This window comes from Malania oleifera, chromosome 8, assembly GCF_029873635.1.
Source record: "Malania oleifera isolate guangnan ecotype guangnan chromosome 8, ASM2987363v1, whole genome shotgun sequence".
NCBI classification, from domain to species: Eukaryota; Viridiplantae; Streptophyta; class Magnoliopsida; order Santalales; family Ximeniaceae; genus Malania; species Malania oleifera.
The window spans coordinates 57808537-57832032 of record NC_080424.1 but is presented as its reverse complement, the minus strand read 5'-3'; the positions used below and the strand labels follow the sequence as shown (position 1 = coordinate 57832032).

The window sequence follows — 23496 nt, the reverse complement described above, 5'->3', positions numbered from 1 at the left end:
GGCCAGCCAGATCTAGCTCATAATTAAAATAATATAAGTAACTTAAATACATGAACAAGGATGGGAGTCTAAAAAAAATTAAAATAAACAGATCTAGCTCATAATTGGAATTTAAAAATATTTTGACGTTAAATTTAAATTTATATAAACTTAAATAAAATAAAATATAAAATTATACTAAGATTAACTTCATGATGTAAAATATATCCTCCAATGGTCCATATTGTTAGACAAAAACGAGATGGGTTGAAAACCATTGGGAACCGCACTTAAAAGTGTATGGCGTCAATTATGAAAATGCCTAAATAAGTTCACTAGTCAACCTCTCCTTTCACCCATAGTACTTCTGTCGCGCTTGCTTATGTATTTAAACTCAGAAGCTTCGCTTTGTGTTGTTCTACCCAGCCGCTGTGACACAAATTAAGAACAAGCTAGAAGATCGCCCGCAGCCCAAGTCGGTTCCCTAAGATCATGGAGATCATGGAGACCCCAAATGGGCGCACCGCTGCAAAGAAACCTCTCCTGCTGCTAAGCTGCGCCATGCTGGGGCTCGGCAACTGCGGCGGTCCCCTAATAATGCGGCTCTACTTCCTCCGCGGCGGCAAGCGCATATGGCTCTCCAGCTGGCTCGAAACTGCCGGCTGGCCCATCATCCTTCCCGCCCTCGCCGTCGTCTTCTTGCAGCGCCGCCGTGCAGCTGACGGCTCCTCCGCCGGGTTCTTTCTCATGAAACCTCGCTTATTCGTTGCCTCCGCCGTCCTCGGCGTCCTCACCGGCCTCGATGACTACCTGTATGCGTATGGCATGGCGCGTCTTCCGGTGTCCACCTCATCGCTGATCATAGCCACCCAGCTGGCCTTCACGGCCGGGTTCGCCTTCCTTCTGGTGAGGCAACGGTTCACCTCGTATTCGATAAACGCCGTCGTTTTGCTGACGATCGGAGCTGCTGTTTTGGGGATCCATGCGAGCGGCGACCGTCCTAAGAACGAGTCGAACAAGGAGTATTATTTGGGGTTCTTTATGACGCTGGCGGCGGCAGCGCTCTATGGATTGGTTTTGCCCGCGATGGAATTAACGTACAAGAAGGCACGGCAGGCCATTACCTATTCACTGGTGCTGGAGATGCAGATGGTGATCGCTTTCTTTGCTACTCTCTTCTGCACCATAGGCATGCTGGTCAACCATGATTTTCAGGTCTCTCTCTCTCTCTCTCTCCATGGAAACACATGGCAATCAAAGGTACTATAAAATAAGCTGATAGGTTTTAGTATTATAAGTTGACTGATTAATCAAGCATAGATCAAGCTGCAAATTAGTCAAATCAGACAAAAACATTCCTTTCTGTTCTTCTGATTATTATTTTTTCTTCCACTCATCTTTGGCTGTGAAAATATTTTCCTAATAGTGTGAAATGACATAACTAGATTCATAACAAAAAATTTCTAAAGAAATTATCCTCATAAGATTTGAAAAGTCTGTAAATCTTAATATACTTAACAATGGGTCTCATATTAATTTGTTGGCCAACATATTAAGTGATTTGTGTGTTCCAAATCTTGCATAAAAATATTCTTTAGACAACATTTGGTTCATTGAATATGCACATATTTCTAAAAATATATTAACTTTAATAAATTAATTAAATAAAAAATATATTAATTTAAAAAAAATAATGTAAGAAACTTTTTATGAATATATAATAAAGAATAGAGAAATAATAACTTTTTTTTTTTTTTAAATTTTAGCAATTAATATTTGTTCATTTCTTATTATATATTGAAGAAAACAAGTAATAGTTAATCTTATTTCAAGGAATAGTTATTCTGCCAAACCAAATGAGTCCTACTTTCTCTGAATTTATACATGATCATTTCCCCCTAAACTTGCTAGTTTTTTTATTACTATAGTTTTGTACTTTATTTTATTTTATTTTATTATTTTAATGAATATTATTAACAATTAATATCACTGTATAAGAAGGTAAAATTAAGTTATTTATGCCTTGACTAACAATAGAAAAATAGTTTGGTTTAGTTTTAAGTTCTTAAAAATAAATTAATTAGAGCCAACCAAAACTAATTCAATTCGACTCTGCAAATTGTTCAAACAATCTTTCGCACTAAACTAGATCTAATCAAAATTTTTATGGTCTAATTCAATTTAATTGCCAAAAAGAATCAATTATTTTTATTTTGCATAATTATAAGTCTACTATAATTGACGAGTCTTATGCTCTATTGAGTAATTAATTTGCTGTACAAAATTGAAAAAATATTAAAATTGTTTTGAGTTTAATTTTTCAATTAAAAGATTTAAAGTTTGCAACATTTGTAATATTTTTTTCATTTCTTTTCTATTCAAAGTGATCGCCGAAAAAATTCAAGTAAATTATTTAAAGTTGGAGGTTTAAACTAAAATTAGTTTACATAGGATGAATTCAATTTATAAAAAGAAAAATGTAGAGTGAAACATTCAGCTTCAAGTCTTAATTTAAGATTGCTTAGCTTATTATATATATAATTCTAGTATTTTAATTAACTTACTTAATATACATTTTATACATTATTAATATTTTAGCTTAGTAGTAAATTTTCATGTATGAAATCGTAGATATAATAAGGGTTAAAGTCAGCATCTCTTACCCAGGGTAAAATTTCAATTAACCAAAAGAAAAATATTATTTTCACATATATTGTGAGCACATGCTTAATTATTGTTGCACTATTAATAATTAATTAGCTATAGTCCTTTCTTTGAAGAAAAGTTATTAATATTTTATTGCATGTTCAATTTTTAAAAATCAGTGTTTTAATTTACTTTTGTATAAAAGGTATCATAATTAATTAAATAATTAATAAAATTCCACCCACAATTACTTTAAGCATGCCATGTACAATTGACGTAGTTAGCATAACTCTGTGCGATTATCACCGGCAGACACTCAACTGGCCGGCAAAAAATTCGTGATGAGTTTGATAGGTAGATGGTTGACTAGTAGATGGAAACCATTTGTGCTCTTACAAAACACTGGAGACAAGCCCAGTTCCCTAATGATTTTGTCTACTCTCTCGCTGTTATTTTCCCCTCTCCCCAAAGTCTTTGGGCATCACTCTCTTTCCTATCTACCTATGTCCCTCTAGGGGTGTGTTTTTTTTTTTTTTTTTAATGAAAATATCAAGAAAAAAAAAACACAAATATATGGTAGGTGAGCCTATATTTATGATTTTGAAGTCAATCGAATTTTAGAAAGTCTGTTATATTGGGAGAGATATCAACAAACAACCACGGCGGAATAATTTATCTCCTTATATGCAAGCAATATAGTGTATCTTTACTTTTATACGTACTAAAAATAATAGGAAAAATGATTGATCACACCAAGCCACAAGAACACAAAAAATTTTTTACGTGGAAAACTTCCCCAGTGTGAGGAAGAAAAATCGCAGGACCTAATCCAGTTGAAATCTTCACTATCAACCACATAATGGGCACACAAAGTCTTCTCTGATCGCAATTAGAGGCTAAAAATAGATCTCATCAAGATATCATCAATCTTGACAAATATAAAGAGAATTGGAGAGAATATATCAAAATCGCGGTTACTGTTCATTGGCACAAATCCCAACTCCTGAGCTCAAAATCTGATCTCCACCATTCAAATTGTAGCTCTTTGAGTCATGAATCTCTCCTCCAAATTTCAGCTCGATCGAACCACATATAAAGCGGTATCGGAGTCTTGATGAAATCTAGGCAACATGAGAAAAATCATGTTTTTCTCTTTTTCTTTTGAGAAGTCACGGCTCCTCCCCTCTCCTTTTTTTTTTTTTTTTTTTATAACTTCCTTTAAGTTATCACACTAAAGGATTGAGCTTTGGGCTTTTAATAAAACCCACTTGGGCTTTTAATAAAGCCCACCTGGGCTTTCCTCCACATGGAAGGAAATAACCCAACAAATCTCCCCCTTTCCGACCGTATGGAGGGAATTGCCATCCTGGCGATCGAACAACAAACTTCAAACTTGTCCATTGGTAGTGTCTTTTTCAACATATCAAAACCATTATCTTTAGTGTGACCCTTCTCAAGTTCCAGTAACTTATTGTATAATGCACCTCTGACCCAACAGTATCGTACATTAATGTGTTTCGATCTTGTATGGAAACTAGAATTCTTAGTAAGATTAATAGCACTCTGGCTATCAAAAAACAACACATACCTCTGCTGCTTCAAACCAAGTTCTCTCAAGAACTTCTTTGCCCATAGCAACTCTTTAGTCGCTTTCGTTGCTGCAATGAACTCTACCTCTGTCGCAAAAAGGGCAATACACTTTTGAAGTCTCGATTGTCAAGCTACAGCTCCACCTACAAAAGTGATCGAATAACCCGAAGTGGACTTACAAGTATCCACATCCCCTGCCATATCTGCATCTATGTAGCCAACTAATAATGGTTGTCCGTTTCTTAAACCAAGTCTTAAAATGGAAGTGTCTTGAAGATACCTCATGATCCACTTCACTGCATTCCAGTGCTCTCTTCCCAGATTTGACGAGAATCAACTAACTACACCAACTACATAGGCTATATCTGGTATTGTGCAAACCATTGCATACATTAAATTTCCTATTGCTGAGGCGTAAGGAACTCTTTCCATGTCTTCCTTTTCCTTATCTATAGAAGGATATTCCTTTGCACTCAATCTGAAGTGGGTAGCAAGAGGAGAGCTAACCACTTTAGTGTTGTTCATATTGAACCTCTAAAGCACTTTCTCAATGTACTCCTCTTGTGACAAAAATAACTTCTTGGCACTCCTATCATGACTGATTTTTATACCAAGAATTTTCTTTGCTGGCCGCAAATCCTTCATAGAAAATGACTTTCTTAATTACTTCTTCAATTGGTCAATCCTTGAAGCATTCCTACCAATAATCAACATGTCATCCACATAAAGCAGTAAGAAAAAAAAAAATCACCATCGAAAAATTTCTAAACAAATACACAGTGATATGAAGTTATCTTCTTGTAGCCTTGCTCCCTTATAACCGACTCAAACTTCTTGTACCACTGTCTTGGTGCTTGTTTCAAACCATATAGGCTTTTCTTCTGCTTGCACACATAATCCTTTTTCCCTTTCACTCTGAAACACTTTGGCTGCTTCATATAAATCTCTTCCTCCAAATCACGATGAAGGAAGGTAGTTTTCACATCCATCTGCTCAAGTTCCAAGTCAAGACTAGCTGCTAAGCCGAGTACTATACGGATTAATGACATCTTTACAATTGGAGAGAAAATCTCATCAAATTCAATACATTTTCTCTGACCGAACCCTTTTACAACCAATCTAGATTTGTACTGTGGCAGTGAAGAGAGCTCATTTGGCTTCTTCTTGTAAATCCAATTGTTCTCCAAAGCTCTTTTTCCTTTGGGTAGCTTCACTAACTCAAAGGTGTGGTTATCATGCAATGATTGCATCTCATCTTGCATGGCCTCAACCCACTCTATCTTGTGTTCATCTTCCATGGCTTTTGCAAAACACTGAGGCTCTCCCCCATCAGTTAATAACACATATTGTTCTACTATCGAGTGGAAGGATGTTGGTCCCTAGGAAAACTCCTGGATGGAATCTTTGGTGGAATCTTTGACACTGTCAATTGCTCATTAGTCTCAAGATCTCCCTGAACCAGTAAGGGAACATCCACATCACCTCTACCCTAGTGGTCATCCTGAACATCATTCTCAACCTAAGAAGGAAAATTTTTCAAAGGAACTAGATCCACATCAATCAAACTGTCACCCAGCTGAGACATAGATTTCTCTACCTTCTCAATATCCTAAATCGTCTGATCTTCTACAAACACGATATCTTCGCTTCTCACAATTTTCTTCTCAATTGGATTATAAAGCTTGTATCTAAACTCATCTTGATCGTAGCCAAGGAATATACACTATCGCATTTTCTTATAGAGTTTGGACCTTTCATCTTTTGGAATATGCACAAATACTTTGCACCCAAAAAAACGCAGGTGATTATAGGAAACATCCTTACCTATCCAAACTCCGTCTGACACATCAAACTGTAAAGGAACACAGGGTGTAGGATTCAACACATGAGCAACAGTGCTCAATGCCTCCCCTCAAAAGGATTTTGGAAACTGGGCTTGTGAAAGCAAACATCCCACTCTCTCAACCAGTGTTCTATTCATCCTTTCTGCTATGCCATTCAACTGAGGATTTTTCAGAGGTGTCTTTCAAATTCAAGGTATATACCCACAGCTTCCTTGAATGATCATCTATAAAGGTCACAAAGTATCTGAAGCTACCAAGTGTTCTTGTCTTCATAGGGTCACACACATCTGAATGTACCAAATCCATTATCTCTGACTTTCTCAAATGAGGGGAATTATTAAAGGAAACTCCGCTCTACTTCCTTGACAAACAATGAGTACACCTTTTCAGAAGTGTAATTTTCAGTCCACATAGTAGACTTTTCTTCCCCTATAGAGCTAATCATTTCTCACTCATGTGAGCCAGTCTCTTGTGCCATAACTCTGTTGTACCATTATCCTCCATCATATTAACAATGTCGATGGAGATCTTTGCTTGTAGAACGTACAATGTAGATTGCTTCATGCCTCGAGCCACAACCATAGCACCCCTGGTGAGCTTCCATTGGCCATCACTGAAAGTGCCGCAGTACTCTTCGTCATCAAGTTCACCTACAGAAACTAAATTCAAACAAATGTCAGGAATATGCTTCACATCTCTAAGAACTAAACTTATGCCATTATTTGTCTTTAGATACACATCCCCAATTCCAATGACTTTAACCAAGCCATCATTGCCCATCTTTACAGTTCCAAAGTCACAGGATCTATAGGATGTAAAAGGATCCTTATGAGATGTAGCAAGAATGGAGGCACCACTGTCAATCACCCAACTGGTCTTATGGTATGCAACATTTATCATCTCATCATCATAAACAATGAGGAATTCTACAGGAGTATTGGTGGTAGCAACTCTATCATCACCATATTTGTCATCTCTATTCTTCTTTCCCTCTCCTTTCCCATTCTTGTTTTCTTCCTTCAATTTCCTACAACATTTCTTGCTGTGTCCCTTTTTCCCGTAATGATGACACTCAACATTTGAAAACTTGTTGGACTTACTTTTGCTGTTATCTCTGTTCTTCGAACCTCTGCTCTTACTTCTCCCCCTTTTTTTCTATAGCCAAGATCTCTAACTGTGAAAAGGATCCCTATGTTTTTCCACGAGTTCGGTAATGAACCAAGTAACCATAACCCTTGTATCTCATCATCAAACTTAATACTCATTCCAGCCAGCTGATTAATAATTCCTTGGAATGTGTTCAAATGATCAGATGAAGGAGTCCCGTACTGGTACCTCAAAGGCATCATTTGATTAATTAGAAACAACTTATTATTTCCAGTATTTCTAGCATATAGTTGTTCAAGCTTACTCCATAGAGAACGTGCATTTGTCTCTCCACTAATATGGTTCAAAACATTATCATCTATCCACTGCCTGATATACCCACAAACATGTTGATGTAACAAAGTCCATTCCACATCAGACCATTTTTCTAGTTTTTCGGCACTGAACATTGGTAGTTAATAATCTTTCATATAAAGAAGATACTCCATTTTTCCTTTCCATATGTGATAATTTGAACCATTGAGATTAATAATTTTACTCATATTTGCTTCTATAACTTAAACTAACAACTTGGCAATCTGTCAACGTTGCTCTGATACCACTTTGTTGGGAGAGATATCAACAAAAAACCACAATGGAATAATTTATCTCTCTATATGCAAGCAAATATAGTGTATATTTACTTTTATATGTGTTGAAAATAATAGGAAAAATGATCAATCACACTAAGCCACAAGAACACAAGCAATTTTTTACGTGGAAAACTTCCCCAGTGTGAGGAAGAAAAATCGCAAGACCTAGTCCAGTTGAAATTTCTACTATCAACCAAATAATAGGTACACAAAGTCTTCTTTAATCATAATTAGAGGCTAAAAATATATCTCATCAAGATATCATCAATCTTGACAAATACAAAGAGAATTGGAGAGAATATACCAAAATTGCGATTACTGTTCATTGGCACAAATCCGAACTCCCGAGCTCAAAATCTGATCTCCACCATTCAAATTATAGCTCCTTGAGTCATGAATCTCTCCTTCAAATTTTATCTTGATTGGACCATGAACGAAGTAGGATCGGAGTCTTGATGAAATCTGGGCAGCATGAGAAAAATCACGTTTTTCTCTCTTTCTTTTGAGAAGTGACGACTCCTCCCTTCTTCCCTCTCTTTTTATAACTTCCTTTAGGTTATCACACTAAAGGGCTGGGCTTTGGGCATTTAATAAAGCCCACTTGGGCTTTCCGTCACATGGAAGGAAATAACCCAATAGGTTGAGTATTAAAAATAAAAAGCAATAGAACCGACTTTCCAAAAGTCGATTTTGAACAAGCTTGCCATGCCGCTCCTTCCTGAGGTCCCAAAAATAAATTACAAAAAAACAACAGAATCAACTTTCCAAAACTCAATTCTAAACAAGTGCCATGGTGCTCCTTCCCAAGATCACTCCACAATAAATAAATAAATAAATAAAAAATCCAAAATCGACTTTCTAAATGTTGGTTTTGAGATGCACATATTGACTAGTTGGTTTTGCCATGCACATTCCTTAGTCGCCCTCCCCCTAGGTTCCCCTCGTGCCCCCTCTCCACCTACCCTGTGTTCTATTTATTCTCTTTCACCCTCCCACTTCCCATTCATCTGTTGGGGATCTGGCTTAAGATGGCAGAGGGTTTGGATCTTTCTTAACACATCAACACTTTTGATTAGATCGTTAGCTATCCGAAGCATGTCGATGTGAAGTTCAAGGAGGAAAATAAGGCATTGATGCTACTAAATCCCCTACCAAAGTCTTCGACATTCGAAAACCCGGTTACCACTCTAACTTGGGGAAAAGAAACTTTGGAGTTGGAGGATATCACGAGTGCTTTGTTGGGGTTCCACCAACAGAAGAATGCCAACAATGAGGGTTCACGCACTGAAGGGATCATGGAAAAGGGAAATAAGGATTGTAAGAGGAGCGATTTCTGTGGTGGATTGAGCGGCTATAGGGCTCGGTCCAAGTCCAAGAAGAAGAATGATGTGTGATGTTTTAAGTGTGAAAAGAGAGGGCATATAAAACTCGAGTGCCCAAAAAGAAGGAAAAGTGGTGCTGAAAACAAAGAAGGTTCATCAACAATGACGATTGTAGCTAAAGAAGGAGATTTTGGGAGCAGTGATGCTAATATGCTCGCAGTTTTATCGCGGTCGGATGAGTTCGTGGATTCTTGGATTTTGAACTTTGCATGTCCATATCATATAACACCAAATAAGGACTGGTTCACTACATATAGACTAGTTAGTTCTAGTTCCGTTCTAATGGGGAACGATGCTACGTGTAAAGTGATCGAGATAGGGAATATTTGAAGCAGGATGTATAATGGTGTAATGCGGATGTCGTGTTATGTGAGTCACATACTAGAGTTGAGGAAGAATCTAATTTCATTAGGCACCTTGGCTTTTAACGGGTTTAGTTGCAAGTTCGAAGGTGGGGTAATGATGGTGAGAATGGGAGTTACGACCGTGATGAAAGGGAAGAGAGTGTCGAGTAAAATTTACACACTACTAAATACCATGATTGTAGGTGGAGCTGCATTCGTAGAGTTTGAGTCTGATAGTACTCTTCTGTGGCATTGTGTCTAGGGGATATAGGAGAGTGTGGGATGTAGGAACATCACAAAAGATATCCTTTGAAGGGGGTAAAATGATGCAAGCTGGAGTTTTGCAAGTGCTGCATACTTGGGAAGTAGAATTGGGTTCAGTTCATAATGCCCACACACAACATGGAGGGGGTACTAGATTACATTCATTCAAATGTTTGGGGACCAGTGAGAGTGGCATCACGAGGGGGATATGTGCATTTCATGAGTTTTATCGATGACTACTCACGAAATTTCTTTGTTTACTTCATGAATCACAAGTCCAAAACATTTTTCAAGTTCAAAGTGTGGAAAGCTGAAGTGGAGAACTAGACCGGGAGAAAGATCAAATTCCTTAGGATAGACAGTAGGACTAAGTACACAAATTAGGAATTCAGAGAGTTCTGCGAGCGGCAAGGCATAAGGAGGCATTTTATATGCGTCGGACACCATAATAAAATAGTGTGAAGAAGAGGATGAATCGGACCCTGGATAAAAGAGCTTGGTGCCTCAGGCTATAGGCTAGGTTCGCTATGAATTTCTGGGCCAAGGTGATTAATATGGTATGTTTCTTGGTAAACAGATCACCTAGGGCATCAAAGAATGGGAAAGTTGCTGAGGAGGTGTGGACCAGTGAAAAGGTAGACTACTCTAAACTTAGAGAATTTGGGTGTCCGGCCTATACGCTCATTTTGGGTGAGGAGAGATCTAAGCTTGATGCAAAGTCTAGACGGTGCATCTTTTTGGGATATCACAAAGGTGTGAAAGGGTTCAAGGTGTGGGATATAGTGGCAAATAAGGTGGTGATCAGTAGGGACATGATTTTTGTTGAGAAAGTCATGTTACGACGTACTCAGGGAGAAACAGAGAAATACATACGAGAAAATCGCAGCAACAATGAATGTGTGATCCAGATGGATTAGAGACTTAAAGCAGACTAGTAGGGAGTCCTAGCCTAAAAGATTAGCCAGTGGTACAGGTGGATTCAGAACCTCAAGGTGGATATGACACAAGGAGTTCTAGCTTAGATAACTAGAAGCCGTGTCGAAGCATAGTTGGAGACAGACCTAGACGTGTCGTCAGGACATCCCCAAGGTACGAATTTGATGATCTAGTGTCTTATGCATAGGAGGCGATGCATAGCTAGGAGAAAGGTAGCTGGATAGGCGTCATGGTGGAGGAGATAGAGTCATTGCATAAGAAAAAAAATGTGGAACTTGGTGGAGCTTCTAGCTGGGAAGCAGGCAATAGGATGCAAGTGGGTATATAGGAAAAAGGAAACAGTTTCAAAAAAGGAAAAAGAGAAGTACAAGTCTCACTTGGTAGCGAAGGGTTACTCGTAGAGGAAAGGAGTAGATTAAGATGGAATCTTCTCTCTTGTGGTCAGGCACACTTCTACCAGGATAGTGTTAGGGCTGGTGGCGTAACATGATTTGCATCTTGAGTAGATGGACGTAGAAATGATGTTCCTCCATGGTGACCTAAAGGGGCTGACTTACATGACACAACCGAAAGGGTTCAGCCAACTTGGACATGAGCATTTAATCTGCAGGCTGAACAAGTCACTGTACAGGTTAAAGCAGTCTCTAAGGTAGTGATACAAGAGGTTCAACGCCTATATAACTCAAATTGGCTACAAGAGGTGTGGTACGATTGCTACATCTTTGAGAAGGAACTTGTGGACGGGTCTCTTATTTTTCTGCTTCTGTACGTAGATGATATGCTGATTGCTGCTAAAGACATGATTGAGGTAAATCGGTTGAAGACTTTGTTGGGAAAAGAGTTCAACATGAAAGACTTGGGTGCAACCAAAAGAATACTTGCCATGGAAATTTTCAAGGACAGAGGTGTAGGGAGACTATGGTCATCTCAAGGTAACTATGTGGAGAAGGTGTTGGAGAGGTTTAGTAAGGCCAATGCTAAACCAGTGAGCACACCTTTAGCGAGTCATTTCAGGCTATCTACTACCTAATGACCAAGTATGAATGATGAGGTTCGGGATATGTCAAGGGTTGCTTATGCTAGCGTAGTGGGGTGTATGATGTATGCCATGTTGTGTACGAGACTAGACCTGACACATGCTGTCAGCATGGTGAGCAAGTTTTTTTAGAATCTAGGTCAACAATAGTGGGGTGCTGTGAAGTGGACAATTAGGTACTTGAGGGGTATGACCGGGTATGACATAGAGTTCATAGCCCAACATAGTGATCCGACAGTGGTGGGGTATGTGGATACTAACTATGCAGGAGACCTAGATGATAGGAAATCTACCACAAGGTACGTATTTAATTTTGTGGGGGGACCCATTTGTTGGGGTTTTATGGTACAGTTGCTCGTGGCGCTATCTACTACCAAGTCGGAGTACATTGCACTGGCTAAGGTTGCCAAGGAAGTGTTGTGGCTTACAGGGTTGGTCAGAAAGCTGGGTGTCCAGTAAGGTGGAGTTTTGGTGCAGTGTGATAGTCAGAGTACCTTTTACTTGGTGAAGAATCAAGTGTACCATGTGAGGATAAAGCATGTTGATGTACGATATCACAGGGTTAGCGAACTAATTTCTTCATGGGAACTTCTCCTTGAGAAGGTCCATACGTCTGATAGCGGTGGATATGCTCATGAAACTGGTCACAATGAACAATTTCAAGCATTGCTTGGACTTGATCAACGTCTCCAAGTGCTAGAGGTGAGACAGACCCAAATTTATAGGCCCCAAAGGAGCAGTAGTTGTGCTTTCAGATTTCCAAGGTGGTGAATATTTGCCAAGGTGGAGATTGTTAGACACGTGGCTCATATTATGAGTAGATCACATGTACTAGAGAAAGCTACATGAAGCGAGGAACAATTGCATGAGAGGGTTCTGCAACATTGAAGGCAAACCATCGATTACTTGGGCAAAGTTGTCAACGGTTTCAGGCAGTATGCTGGAGGTTATTTATTCAGCACCAAATTGTCAACTGTTAGACCTGAGCATTCAATAGTTACTGTCGACACAGATTATGTGATTTCAAATCAGGGGCTTGTAGATTGGGCTTGAGAAGTAAGGTGCACTGCCAAGAGGGGGGTGAATTGGACTTTTAAAATATCTTTTGGAAACTTTAATCTAGTATAACCTTTTTCATTTTGAATTAATTACAATTACACTCTCCAATTAACAACACTATTAAACTTATTAGCAAATTCACAAGTACAGTTGATTTACAATGACCGACACTCAATCCAATCAATAAGGTAAGCTTGATTTCTCAATATGAAATAAAATAGAAATTTCAACAAGCTTCCAAAATTCAAATTTTGATATCAAACAAGTTACTTGAGTTTTATTAATGAACTTTGATATTTATCAATGTACTCCCGTTAATCAAGGTTTCCAAAATCAACGTACTTCCTTTAATCAAGGTGTTTGCAATTCTCAATAACTATTTAATTTCCAGCAATTAAGTAAACATCCACGCAGTTTATATATGCAGAAAATTAAAGAGAGTAGGGAAGAGAGAGACACTGAGATTTTACGAGGTTCGGCTATACCCGCCTACGTCCTTGCCTTAGGCAAACCACCTAAGGATTTCACAATACCACTCTCTTAACCGGGCGGTACACACTCCTTCAAGTAGAATGGAACCCTTCTCTTCAAGTGATACCCCACGCTCGGTAGTCTAACGATTCAACAATCCTGAACTGTAAAAGACAACAAGAGAAACAAGAACAATTCTTTTGTACAAAAAGCATTCTTAGCAAGAGCAGATTAGTACAAGTCAATATCATGATATACTTCAATCAAAATCAATATAGAAAGAATTGAAGCTCATAAATTTATCACCAGGGTTCTTTTTGTAGATTGAGAAACTCAGTAGAAATGCAAAGAACCATAGGCTTTAGTCAGCAAATTCTCAGTAGAAACTTCAGCAAAAGTTTTTGTTAGAAAGCTTTTGAAGAGTAGAAAATATTATGCTTGAATGCTGATTGTATGTATTGGTGTCTTTAATCCTTTGATTTAGCATGTATTTATAGAGGAAAAAAGTTTAATTTTCATATTCCACAAGTTACTTGGAGTGTTTCCCAAGTTTTCATAAAGTTTGGGGGTCAAGTAATCTCTTTTGGAAATATTCCCTCACTGTTTTATTTTGAATTTTATGAAGATTAGTTGCCTGATCTATTGGGGTCAGTCGTCTGATCTTATTCTATTTCAGCAAAAATTCAAACTCAGAATGGGGTCAGTCACCTGATCTTAGAGGGTCAGTTGACTGGGCCTGTTTTGTATACTCAATTAATTCAGCATAAAAATGTCTGTTGACTGATCTACTTTGGTGAGTCAACTAAACTAGCAAATTTCCACAAAGTTTAATTTTCAAGACTTTGATCCTTCAATTTTTGAAAAACTTCAATATAACTTAAAAAAGCATTTTTTGGGGTTTTCAAAAATTGGTCTCTAAGTCAATGAAAGATTCTTAAGAGCTTCATTCATTCATATTGAAATGTTTGAAGTACTTACACGAGACTTCTTAAAAATTATGACTCTTCTAATCACTAAGTCTTCATGTATAGCTTCCATTCTTCACATTGAGCTTGGCTCTAGGCTTCATCTTTAACTTCATAAGATCTTGTGTCATTAAGTTCAAGTTTTTTAGACTTTGTTAAGCACTTTGATATTAGTCACTTGGGTCACTTGAGCTTGATACTTGAGTTACCTGAAACTTCATCACTTAACCAAACATGTTAAGTTTTCTTGATTTTTTCTCATCAAAATAAGATTCGTAAGCCTTGTCAGGCCAACAAACTCCCCCTTTTTGAAGATGACAAATAAGTAGCAAAAGTAAGTGAACCTTAATAAAACTCCCATTACAATAAGCATACTCTTAACAATATTTGAAAAATGAAATATCAGATGTTATTAGAATCAATTTAAGTTCATATATCAAGATCAATATATCAACTATGTATAAGTGTTTATGAAGGTCAACAATATATATGTGTTAATTAGAATCATGTATCATATCTTAGTTTTTCAATTCTTCTAGCATATCTTATATCTTATATCTTATATCTTATCTCATATCATATCTCATTTCTCAGTTTTGTTCAAAAATCTTTCTCCCCCTTCTGACATCAATAAAAAAGAGATAGATGTTAAGAAATTTAGACAAAAATTAAAGCAATAAGAAACCATAAGCATATGATATAAGCATGCATAAGCAATAATTCCAAAAGGCAAAAACACACATAAATATGTGTTTATACAACCATAAAGTAAAAAAAAAAAAAAATTATACAGTTCCAGGATTTGCATCATCATCATCATCTTCATCTTATTCTTCTTTGTCATCTCCTTCTTCATCATCATCTTCTTCATCTTCTTCATCATCATCACCAGCATCAACTGAGCTTATATCCATTGGAGCTTTTCCATGAGAAGAGGATGAACCAGCCATGTGATGTTCAATCCCACTAAGCCATTGATCTAGTGAAGAATAATTGACTTGAAGAGATGTGAAATTATCTTGAAGTGAGCTAAGCCCCGAACTCATTTCTCAACTAGAAGCAGTAAACTATTGGTGATAAGCCAAGAACAATGATAGTGCAACATCAATCAGAAGAGCAGGTTGTTGGTCTTGAGGTTGTGGCTCAGAAGCTTGTCTTTGGCGTTGTCCGCCTTTAGGAAACCAGCCTTGCTCATGTTTCTCATACCCTATTTGTTTAATTGTAGTAGAAGAGAAAATATCATAATGGGTATGTTTAATAAGCAAGTCATTTGGAGATGAAACATGAAGATGAGAAAAGAGGAGGTTCAGAATTCCTCCATAAGGTAGAGTTACTCGGCGAGCTTTAGTACGAGAAATCATCCATTTAAGGAATAAGCTCAATAAGTCCAGCTTCTTTCCTTTCAGCAAACACCACATAAAAAAATAGTCCACGTATGTCATATAGTCATGAGAACCAACCTAAGGGAGGAAGTTGTATATGATGATCTTTTGGAAGATCTGGGGTTGGAGATTCAGTTGCTTGTGTAATGGAGGATGTCCAAAGTAAATAGGTGCGTCAACCATAATTAGAGGTAGAAATTCTTTGAGAGTAAATCCTTGCTCCATGATCCATGTTTGTCCAAAAGGAGGACATTTGAATTTGCCTTGGCGAATATTGAAGATATTAGTCAAAGTTTGTGGTGTGAGTGTGATGGACTTGCCCAAAACTTCTGTAGTAGTTACCGACTCCCCTTTAACCAAATTGGTGTAGAAAATTTTTACAAGTTTACGATAATAGCCTTTGGCCTGGTAGGTAATGAAAATTTTCCAACCAAGGTTCCTAAACATGGGTAGGATTTCGGGAAAATCTTCTTCGAAAAATGAAGTATCAAGAATTTTACCAAGAATCAGATCCATTGAATAGATATGATCTTTATATAGACGCTTATCATGAGGAGTGACGAGTCATTGATTGATAGAGGAGTCATCATCAGCTTGCGTTGAAGTCTTATGCCAAACCATGTTTGTTCTAGGCATCGTGAGTTTAAACTGAACGGTAAAACCCTAGACTTTTATGAGGGAATGATGTAGGGTGATGAGTTTTTAAGTAAGGTGCACTAAGGATCAAAGGAGAATGAAGAGAAGAGAGGAGCAAACTAGCGTCAGTTGATTGGAGGCTTCAAATTTTAGGGTTTGCGCACTGTTCGTATTTAAATTCCGTCAGTCGCTCGACTGAACTTGAGGTTAGTCACTTGACCTTCAGGTGCATTTAAAATTTTTTTAGACAGTAGCATGTCAATCGACTGAGGATTAAGGGTCAGTCTCCTGACATTGCTTATCCTAAAAAATTGATAATATTAGAAAGGGATCAGTTGATTGAGGCTGAAAGTTCAATCGCCTAACCTCTTCTACTTTTGATTTCCTATTTGCTAACATTTTTAAACAAATTCTCTGCTATGTAACAATCCTAGTTCTCTTCTTATAGATATAAATCTATCTTCGGTAAGAGATTTGGTAAAAATATCTGCCCATTGGTAATTTGTATTCACAAATTCAAGTAAGATGTCCTCTTTTTGCACATGATCTTTTAAAAAGTGATGTCTTATGTCTATATGCTTGGTTCTTGAGTGTGATATAGGATTTTTAGAGATATTTATCGTAGTGGTATTATCACACTTTATAGGTATCCCTGAATACTCTAAATTAAATATTTTAATTGTTGTTTCATAGAGAGTGTCTGTGCACAACAGCTCCCTGCTATCACATACTTAGTTTCAGTAGTAGACAAGACTACAAAATTTTATTTCTTGGAGAACCAAGACACAAGAGACCTTCTTGGAAAGTGGCAAGTACTACTTGTGCTTTTTCTATCAATCTTACATCCAGCATAATCAGTATCCGAATAGTGTATCATCTCAAAACTGGTGTCCTTAGGATACCATAGACCTAAGTCAATAGTACCTATCAAGTATCTTAAAATTCGTTTTACAACTATTTGGTGAGATTCCTTAGGGGCTGACTAAAATTGAGCACACATGCGTACACTAAACATTATATTTGGTCTACTAGCTATCAAATATAGTAGACTTCCTATCATGCCTCGGTAATATTTCATATCAACCGATTTTCCTTTTTCATCCTTATCAAGACTATAGAAGTACTCATTGGAGTACCTATAGGTTTACTACCTTTGGTATCAAACTTCTTCAGCATATCTTTTATATATTTTAATTGATTTATGAAGGTTCCATTTTTAGCTTGCTTTATTTGAAATCCTACGAAGGAATTTAATTCTCCCATCATACTCAGTTCAAATTCTTCTTGCATATATTTAGCAAAGTCTTTACATAAATCTTCATTTGTAGCACCAAATATAATATCATCTACATAGATTTGAATGATGAGCATATCTTTAGTTTTAGATTTAATAAATAATGTGATGTTTACCTTTCCTCTATAAAATCCCTTTTCTAGCAAAAATCTACTCAACCTCTCATACCAAGCCCTAGGGGCTTGTTTCAACCCATATAAAGCTTTTGTTAACCTAAACAGATGATTAGGGTTATGAATATCCTCAAATCCTAGAGGGTGTGCCACATGAACTTCTTTATTTATAAATCCGTTTAAGAATGCACTCTTTACATCCATTTGATAGAGTTTGAATTCCTTGTGGGATGCATAGGCTAATAAAATTCTTATAGCTTTCATTCTTGCTATGGGAGCAAAGGTCTCATCGTAGTCTATTACCTTTTCTTGGTTATACCCTTGAGCCACAAGTCTATCTTTGTTACGTGCTACTATTCCATTTTTATCCTTTTTATTCCTAAATACCCATTTTGTTCCAATTATAGAATGATCATCGGGTCTATGAACTAACTTCCATACTTTATTTCTTTGAAACTGATTTAGCACTCCTTGCATAGGAACTATCCAAGAATCATCACTTAAGGCTTCTTCAATGTTCTTAGGTTCTTCTTGAGATAGGAATGCATAATAATTGCATATATTTTTTCAATGAAGATATAGTGGATACACAACGTGAATGTTCTCCTATAATTTGATCTTTTGGATGATTCCTTACAAATTTCTATTCTCTAGGTAGTTCAGAATTTTCTAAAGATTCATCATTTGAAGTTGGTTCATTTGTCTCATCCTTGACTTCTTTTATTTCTAAGTCTTTTAACTTTTGTGTTGTTTCAGCTTCCTCAATATTTATTGTTTTAGTAAATGAATTTTCCTCATCAAAAGTTACATGTATTGATTCTGTAATTGTGAGAGTTCTTTTATTGTTGATTCTGAATGCTTTGCTTTTTAATGCATATCCTAAAATATTCCTTCATTTGATTTTGCATCGAATTTTCCTAAGTCGTCTTTATCATTCAATACAAAACACTTGCACCCAAATATATCAAAATAATATATGTTAGGCTTTCCATAGTTCATAGGCGGTCTTATATAAACTTGATCTTATGGAAACTCTATTCATAACATAGCATGCGGTATTTATTGCTTCAGCCCAAAAATATTTAGGTAGCTTATGTTCATTGAGCATGGTCCTAGCCATTTCTTGAAGAGATCTATTCTTTCTTTCAACAACTCCATTTTGTTGAGGAGTTTGAGGTGCTGAAAAATTGTGATTTATTCCATGTTCATTACAAAATTTTTCAACTTCTTTATTGTTAAATTATCTTCCTTGATCACTCCTTATATTTAAAACACCACAACCTTTTTCATTTTGAAGTCTTTTGCACAAGTTAATTAGCATCATGTAAGCTTCATCTTTGGAGGCTTAGAAGAGTACCCAGGTAAACCTGGAGTAGTCATCTACTATGACAAAAGCATATTGCTTTCCTCCTAGACTCTGAGTTCTAGTAGGGCCAAATAAATTTATGTGAATAAGTTCTAAGGGCCTACTAGTGCAAATATGTTTTTTCTTTTAAATCTAATCTTACTTTGCTTTCCAAGTTGGCATGCATTGCAGATTTTGTCTTTTACAAACCTAGTACTAGGTAGACCTTTGACTAAGTTTTTTTAGTTAGTTTAGAAAGTAAATACATGCTTGCATGTCCAAGTTTCCTATGTCATAGCTAGCTTGCTTCATTCATAGCTGTCAAGCAAGTGACTTCTTAAGGGATCAAGTTTGCAAAGTTTATGTAGCACACATTATCAACTCTTTTTGCAATGAACAAGATTTTATTCTTATCTTTGTTTTCAACTATGCATTTGTCTTGTTTAAAGATTATTTCAAATCCTTTATCACTTAGTTGACTAATGTTGAGTAGATTATGTTTTAATCCATCTACTAGTAATACTTCATCAATAGTCAAGTATGGATCTTTACCTACTTTTCCGATATCAATTGTATTACCTTCGGCAATGTCTTCGAAAGTGATAGATCCACCATCCTTAAGCATTAATGTGGTGAACTTGGACTTGTCTTCGGTCATGTGTCTTGAACACCCACTATCCAAGTACCATTTGTCTTTTGACGGAGTGGTCCTAAAGCATATCTGCAAGAGGGTTTCAAGGTGTTACTCTTTGTTCATAAGCATTAGTGGAGGATGTGCTTGCATAGTATTTTGACTTCTTTACAAAGTACCCCATGTAAAGATTCTTTTTCCTTTTGTTTTCAACTCCATTGAATCCAATTCCTTCTTTGTCTAGTGACATTCTTTGAGTACCAATCAACTTTTCAAAGTTTTCCTTTCCTTTTGTAAAATTGTAGATGATTTTGTCTTTATCCTCAATTTTACTTTTAAGGTCACTTTTTTCTAAATCCTTCTTGCTTTTAACATTTACTTGTAACTTTACTAGGTCTTGAGACATCTTATTTATTTTATTCATGAGATCATTAATGTGAGAGTTCTTTTCTTTTTCAGCTGATTTCGATGTTTCTAGTTGATTTTTAAGTATTTCATTTTGTTCTTTCAAGGCTAGATTTCTTTTAGAAACTCTTATGAACCTATTATGCAAAGAAAATAACTCAGCTTGCATTTCCTTATATGAGGGCATACTATCACATGAATCACTACATTACTCATCACTAGTTTCTTTTGATGAGCTAGTATAGGAGTTTACCTCATCGTCTTTTGCCATGAAGCAGATGTTCGCTATTTCTTGATCGCTTGAGTCATCCTTTGATTCACTTGAGCTTGAGTCATCCCATGTAGCTTTCATAGCCTTCTTTTTCTTCTTCTTCTTCTTAGTGTCCTTAAGCTGTGGACAATAAGGTTTAATATGCCCAACCTTTTTGCAATTATAACAAGTAGGGGGTTCATTTTTTGTTTCCTTTTTACTTATTTCTCCTTTGTCAGATTTTGAGCTTTTAAACTTTTGAGTGAACTTAATATTCTTTTTCAAAAACTTTCCAAGTCTTTTAGTGATAAAGGTTATATCATCATCGTCTAATTCATTTTCTTCTTCTTCTTCTTCTTCTTCTTCTTCTTCTTCTTCACTAGAGCTATCTTTAGCAGCCTTGAGAGCTATTGATTTCTTGTTTTTATTATTCTCAAAATGTCTTTCATTTATTGCCATCTCATAAGTGAGGAGCGATCCTATCAGTTCATCTAGGGTAGTATTTTTCAAATTTCTTCCTTCTATTATTGCAGTTGCCTTAGGTTCCTAAATTGGTGGAAGTACTCTTAAGGATTTTCCGTATCATTTCATAAGTTGAGTAATTCTTTCCTAAGACATTGAGGGTGTTTATTATATGGGTGAATCTAGTGTAAATAATAGTAATGGTCTTATCAGGATTCCTCCTAAAAGCTTCATACTCGCTAGTGAGCTTATCGATTCTATTATCTCTTACATCAATAGTACCTTCATAGGTTACTTCAAGTTTGTCCTAGATTTCTTTAGCTTATTTACATGACATAATCCTATTGAATTCATTTACATTAAGGGCACAATATAATGCACTCATAGCACTTGAAATTACTTGTAACATCTTATGGTCATTGTCGGTCATCTCTTTTTCCTCTTTAGGTATCTCTTTACCATCCACGATTTTAGTAGGGATAAAGTCACCATGTATAACACTTTCCATACTTTCTAATCCATAGTTTGTAAATAAATTCTCATTCTTTATTTCCAAAAGGTGTAGTTTACACCTCAGAAAATAGATGGTCTAGATGAGGATTGACCCTTAGCAAAGGGAGATACACCTAGGTGTGCAATAGGGATCTTTACGTAGCTTCTTGTTTAAGATTTAGTACAATCTAATGCTCTAATACCAGTTGAGAAGTAAGGTGTACTCCCAAGAAGGGGGGTGAATTGGGTTTATAAAATATCTTTTGGAAACTTTAATCTAGTATGACCCTTTTTCAGATTGAATTAATTACAATCACACTCTCCAATTAACAGCACAATTAAACTTATCAATTACTTCACAAGTACCGTTGATTTGCAATGACCAACACTCAATCCAATCAATAAGGTAAGCTTGATTTCTCAATATGAAATAAAATAAAAATTTTAGTAAGCTTCCAAAATTCATATTTTGATATCAAACAAGTTACTTTAGTTTTATTAATGAACTTTGATATTTATCAATGTATTCCCGTTAATCATGGTTTCCGCAATCAATATACTTCCTTTAATCAAGGTTTCCGCAATTCCCAATAACTATTTAATTTCCAATAATTAAGTAAACATCCACAAAATTTATATATGCATAAAATTAAAGAGAGTAGGGAAGAGAGAGACACCAAGATTTTACAAGGTTCGGCTATACCCGTCTACGTCCTCGCCTTAGGCAAACCACCTAAGGATTTCACTATACCGCTCCTTTAATTAGGCAGAGCAAACCGTTTACACACTCCTTTAAGTCGGATGGAGCCCTTCTCTCCAAGTGATACCCTACGCTTGATGGTCCAACGATTCAACAATCCAGAAACGTCAAAAACAACAAGAGAAACAAGAATAATTCTTGAGTACAGAAAGCACTCTTAGCAAGAGCAAATTAGTACAAGTGAATATGACAATATACTTCAATCAAAATAAATATAGAAAGAATTGAAGTTCAAAAATTTATCACCAGAGTTATTTTTTAGATTGAGAAGCTCAGTAGAAAAGCAAAGAACCGTATGCTTTAGTCAGCAAATTCTTAATAGAAACTTCAGCAAGAGTTTTAGCAAGAAAGCTTTTGAAGAGTAGAAAATATTATGTTTGAATGTTGATTGTTTGTATTGGTGTCTTTAATCCTTTGATTTAGAATGTATTTATAGATTGAAAAAGTTTAATTTTTTGTATTCCCCAAGTTACTTGGAGTGTTTGCCAAGTTTTCATAAAGTTTGGGGGTCAAGCAATCTATTTTGGAAATATTCCATCACTGTTTTATTTTAAATTTTATGAAGGTTAGTCGCCTAATCTATCAGGGTCAGTCGCCTGATCTTATTTTGTTTCAACAAAAATTCACACTCAGAATGGGGTCAGTCGCCTGATCTTAGAGGGTTAGTCGTTTGGGTCTGTTCTGTGTGCTTAATTAATTTTGCCTAAAAATGTTAGTCGACTGATTTATTTTGGTCAGTCGACTGAACTAGAAAATTTCCACAATGTTTAATTTTCAAGACTTTGATCCTTCAATTTTTGGAAAAAAATTCAATATAACTTAAAAAATCATTTTCCTAGGTTTTCAAAAATTGGCCTTTAAGTCAATAAAAGATTCCTAAGTGCTTCATTCATTCATATTGAACTGTTTGAAGTACTTACATGAGACTTCTTAAAAACTATGACTCTTCTAATCACTAAGTCTTCATGTATAACTTCCATTCTTCACATTGAGCTTGGCTCTAAGCTTCATCTTTAACTTCATACGATCTTATGTCATTAAGTTCAATTTTTTTAGACTTTATTAAGCACTTTGATATTAGTCACTTGGGTCACTTGAGCTTGATACTTGAGTTTCCTAAAACATCACCACTTAACCAAACATGTTAAGTTTCATTGATTTGTTATCCTCAAAATAAGATTTGTAAGCCTTGTTAGGCCAACAGGGCATATCTAGAGGATTTTCCTTCGGGGATCACTGTATATGTATTTTAGGCTTACTAGAACTCTTCTATAGGCATTGGGTTCATAGTTAAACACTATTGTAACCCAAAGATGTAAGCTTTTACATTGTTCATAGTGAAAACGAAAGTACTGCTCCTATGGACGTATGCTATTGCTGAACCACATATATCTTGTGCGTTCTAGTTGTGTTTTGCTTGTTCTTTTTATTGTTTGATTTGTTCTTTAGCATATTTCATCATTGAGTGTTT

The 23496-nt window shown here is 36.2% G+C and overlaps 1 protein-coding gene across 2 annotated transcripts in view; it reads left to right on the top strand.

The window, feature by feature from the left end:
• Positions 1 to 258: 258 nt before the first annotated feature.
• The window catches only part of LOC131162415 (purine permease 3-like), a 31550-nt gene continuing 8312 nt past the window's right edge, over positions 259 to 23496 (top strand). The window contains exon 1 of one of the 2 annotated variants that reach the window (XM_058118864.1): positions 259 to 1194. In XM_058118864.1, the coding sequence (XP_057974847.1) occupies positions 472 to 1194 (723 nt within the window). In that variant the 5' untranslated portion in view covers positions 259 to 471. Of the gene's footprint in view, positions 1240 to 23496 lie in introns of both variants that reach the window. The other variant, XM_058118863.1, reaches the window with a different exon arrangement.